At 45.4% G+C, this 4,754-nt stretch overlaps 1 protein-coding gene across 1 annotated transcript; it reads right to left on the bottom strand.

Annotated features, from left to right (window-relative positions):
* Positions 1–477: 477 nt before the first annotated feature.
* LOC140389330 (G-protein coupled receptor 35-like) lies at positions 478–2,495 on the bottom strand. The gene is made up of 2 exons (XM_072473493.1): positions 2,317–2,495; positions 478–1,828 (listed from the first exon to the last, which is right to left on the bottom strand). The coding sequence occupies exon 2, from the start codon at positions 1,824–1,826 to the stop codon at positions 861–863; it is 966 nt and encodes a 321-aa protein (XP_072329594.1). The 5' UTR covers positions 1,827–1,828; positions 2,317–2,495; the 3' UTR covers positions 478–860.
* Positions 2,496–4,754: the final 2,259 nt, after the last annotated feature.

Below are 4,754 nucleotides of genomic sequence, written 5' to 3' on the forward strand. Positions count from 1 at the left end.
TTTGTTGTGTTCGGGCAGTGCCCCTAACAGGAGCAGCCCTTTTCTTGCTTTGTCCCTAACTTTCATTCCTTTCTTCTATTTTATTGGTGGATCGCAAAGGAGCGGCCAATCCACCTAACCTGCACAGCTTTGTGACTGTGGGAGGAAATTGGAGCACCCGGAGGAATCCCACACAGACACGGGGAGAAAGTGCAAACTCCACAGTCACCCAAGGCTCAAATTGAACCTGGGTCGCTGGCGCTTGAGGCAGCACTGTACCGTGCCACCGTGCAGTGACACAACATTTATATACATCATTTACAGGTTAAATAGCCTATCTTATCTAGTCACATGCCTCGGATGTTTGAAATGGTGGAAGTGTTTTTTCATTCAGATTTCTTTCTTGTTCAATCTAATTAGAGATTGAAGCCACTATTGGAGTTCTTTTTTTTCCATATTTATGTACATATTTAGAAAGACTTAATGCATCCACACAAGAATCGTTCATTTCCCTGTAAACGTGGCATCTAGAGAAATGACAGCTGATCATTTTATTGTTCAACTGAGCAACACCATGAGACAGACAACATAGCCAATTACCACATCAAATTCTTCTGCTGTCACACATCAGTGTGCAACCTCCTCCATCTTGCTGATCAATAAAAATATTTGAGGTCAACTTTTAAAAAACTTTTCTGGTCAATCGTTTCAGGAAGTTAGAGACGAACGAGATAAATAACCAGCAGCAGTTTCAGGCTGGCCTGTCGACCTGTATGCGAACGAGGCAGAGATGATAGATAATATTTTGTGTGTGTTTTTAAAAGCCATAAAAATAGATCACCGATGCAAAGAAAAGTAGGGCAGCAGTACTGGGGTGAAGGTTAATGTGACTTTAAGAGTTGAGAGGGGGGGTCTGCTGTCGAATCCGCTATTGCCTCGCAGGTAACCATTTGGGTGCTGGAGTTTGGGATGAGCCGGGAGTTTGACTGGCGCAATTCCTTGATGCCATAGAAATAGTAAATTGCGTCCAAGCAACAGTTCACGTTGGCCAGGTACATGGAAAACTGCAGGGCGCTCCGCAAAGGTTCGTGATACCTGTCCGAGAGGAAACCATTGGTCGCTAAGGAGTACAGCAGCAGCACCGTGTGATGGGGGGTGAAACAGATCAGGAAGGTGAGCAGGTTTGAGAGGATGATTTTGGCGGATTTGTCCGCCCACTCCTCCCGGCTCTCGCTGGCCTTAACCTTCAGGCTGCGGATGATTTGCAGCGAGCAGAACATCATGAGGGAGGCGCAGGTCAGGAAGAGCACCTCCAAGGCGGAGATGAAGCCCAGCCTCCAGACTCGCGGCGAGAGGCGGTAAAAGCAGGAGCGGGAATCGCTGCTGAGGAAGATGTGGCTGGTCCACGGGCACACCAACATCCAGATGGCGGCGCAGATCACCGCCGTTTTCCTGGGGGACGTGATGGCTCTGCTGAGGAAAGGATGCTTTATGGCCAGGTAGCGGTCGGCGCAGATGAGGGTTGTCAGCAGGATACTGGCGTACGTGTTGACGAAGCAGAAGGACTCCAGGAGCTGGCAGAAGCCCCTCGCCAGTGGCCACTCCTGGCGGACATAGTAAGCGTAGATTTTGAAAGGCAGAGAGAAGAGCAGCAGGCTGTCTGAGATGATGAGGTTGGTCATGTAGATGGTGGACTTTGTCCGCTCCTTGATTTTACACCAGATTAGGCAAAGGGCCACTCCGTTCAATACTAGCCCAACGCAAATGGTCGGCAAACTGAACACAAGCATCACCACCTGATGTGACCATTCAGGCGCTTTCCACGAGCAGTTGGCTGGAGAATCCATCCCTGAAAGAAGCCGAGGACAAGTATTCAAACTATTGGATAATATCCCCCCCCCCACCCACCCACACACACACACACACCCCTCGCCCCCTCCACACACACAAGGAATCTCCCTGTGAGCCTTGCTCACCCTTCGGAAGTGTGACTTGACTTCAGAAGCCCTTCATTGGTCCCTGAAGCCTGTAGACGCCTTGGTCTCCCGAAAGGCGCTATCCAAATGCAAATTCCTCCACCTCCCTGCCCGCACCGTCCCATATTATAAACAAAAGCAAAATACTGCTAAGTGCTAGAAAGCTGAAATAAAACAGAAAATACTGCATTTGTGGCGAGGGAAACAGAGTTAAGGTTAAGGTATCGAGTCTGTATGACCCTTTTCCGTGGAAGGATCATTCAGAGTCCAACTCTCTCCACAGTTGCTACCAGACCCGCCGAGTAACCCCCCCCCCTCCCCCCGCATACTACCACTGATGAAGGACTGCTGCTGGACTTACCAGCAATTCGGATCTGCCTTGCTGAAGTGCCTCTCTAAGTGACCCAGTGAATGTACGCTTCCTCTGTGGGAACGACAAGATGAGCTCTTTCTTATAACCAGCTCTTTCATATGTTCCCAGTGAGATGATGACCCGGGAAGCGGACAACCTGAGCGGTGAAAGATTTGCAGAGAACGAGCCAGGAGTTCAGATCAGAGAGTGGGGGCACTGGCAGGTAGCGAGGAGGATGGGCAATCTGACTCCTCCTCACTTCATACAATTAGAAGTTGGTTTCCTGTGTAATCTGCAGTATTTAATCCGTTCTCTTGCTCTTTGCCAAATATATGACAAATCCTCATTATTTCACGATCAAATATTTCAAAATACTTAAAGCTTAAATAGCATTTTATTGCCAATTCGATTTTTAAAACATTTGTACATTATTTTCCCGTGTGAAAACCCAACAAAAAATCAATGTGATGCAGGAGTCCTTTCAGTTTATTTCTTTGGTCTCATTTCTTTTCTTTTATTATTTTGTCCCATGGACCCAGAGTTGGGCTGTACCTTTATGCAGAAGATTCATAGTTGAAGCAGCCTGCCTGCCACCACACTGTTCCCATGTTTTGTATTTTGGAGAGGAGAAACCAGACTCTGCAGACTTCCCGACACAAAGTGGATCTTAGGAATCGGGTTGTGGAGGGAGTCAGTTCAATTAGTTAACTGGCAACCTGTGGGTTGGCCAGGGACCGTGTTCTGCCTGACAACAGTCAGTGATGGGTTCCTAATGATGCTTTCAGAGAGAATTTAGCAAAAGTGTTTAGACCTTGGAAGTGAACGGAACTCTTCCTCTTTCTCCTGCTTGCTGACGCGAAAGAACTGCTTGATTGTTCTGAAAGCAGTGAGTGACTGGCAAACCCTTTGCTGTAAATCTGAAATGATGCTGAGTCTGTAGACAAAGTAGACAATCTTGCAAGAGAAAACCATCTAGGCCTCAAGCCTAGAAGGAAGAAGTACCAAAACAGAAGACTGAACTTCAGAAAGATATTGACTGGATGTCATCCCAGTCCATCAGAGATACTTATCCTTTTATTTTTCTTTGTATTTTCTTTCCCTTTCCACCACCCTTTCCCTTCTGTGTTGTTTGACTGTGTGTATAAAGAGTGGGGTGAGATAGTAGGGGGGGGGGGAGGGGGGAGTAGATAGCCAGTTGCATTTTCTCCCGTTATAATACTGTAAATGATAAAAGATTATTTGTGTTTTAAAGCTACAAAGCTGGTGACTGTAATTTATTCGGCTCAACCAAGTATTTCGGGTATTTAAATAAAATCTCATTTCAACTGGGGCTGGTTTTACACAGTGGGCTAAGACAGCTGGCTTGTAATGCAGAACAAGACCAGCAGCGTGGGTTCAATTCCTGTTCCAGCCTCCCGAACAGGTGCCGGACTGTGGCGACTAGGGGCTTTTCACAGTAACTTCATTGAAGCGTACTTGTGACAATAAGTGATGATTATTATTATTAACTGTGTTGTGACACAGGGTCCAGTGGGGCTGGAATTGACCGCACACAAGCCCAGGTGTCATGACCGTGAAAATAGAGAAACAGTTTTTAAACTCAGGTGGAAATGAAAAAAGATGGCTGATCTGATAATTTTACGCTTTCAGCAACATCACATTTCCCTCAAAGAGATTGGCTTTCCCTCCATTTGAGTGTAAATGGGGCAATTGTTTACTATGTAAATTATAATGGTCTCCTTATTTAACATAATATTTAATGTGTTAGAAGCAAGTCAGAGAAGGTTTACTAGACTAATACCAGGAATGGGTGGGTTGTCTTATGAGGAAAGGTTGAAGAGGTTCAGGTTGTATCCACTAGAGTTTAGAAAGAGTAAGAGGCGAGTTGATCGAAACCTTTAAGATCCTGAGGAGTATTGACAGGGTGGATGTGGAGAGGATTTTTCTTTTTGTCAGATAATCCAGAAGTAGGGATCACGGTTTAAAAATAAGGAGTTGCTCATTTAAGACAGAGATAAGGAACATTTTAGTGAGTCTTTGGAACTCTCTTCATCAAAAGGCAGTGGAAGCAGAGTCTTTGAATATTTTTAAGGCAGAGCCAGCTAGATTCTTGTTTAACAAGGGAGTGGAAGGTTATCAAGGGGAGACAGGAATGTGGGGTTGAAGTTACATTCAGATCAGCCATGATCTTATTGAATGGTAGAGCAGGCTCTAGGGGCTGAGTGGGACAGTACTGCAGGTCTGTGAGGACAAAAATACAATTATGTATACCTCCTAGGTATTACAATTTATGTTTCATTATTATTCGCAATGTAATTTGCTTCACAAACATCCTTGTGCAATATAATCCACCAACATATTTGTGAGTGCCATCTGGCTCACTAGTGTCATAAACTATTTAGAAATAGCTGTGTTTTTAATACCTGTTTGACTTCCGTCATCCGCAG

This window comes from Scyliorhinus torazame, chromosome 14 (assembly GCF_047496885.1).
Source record: "Scyliorhinus torazame isolate Kashiwa2021f chromosome 14, sScyTor2.1, whole genome shotgun sequence".
NCBI lineage: Eukaryota > Metazoa > Chordata > Chondrichthyes > Carcharhiniformes > Scyliorhinidae > Scyliorhinus > Scyliorhinus torazame.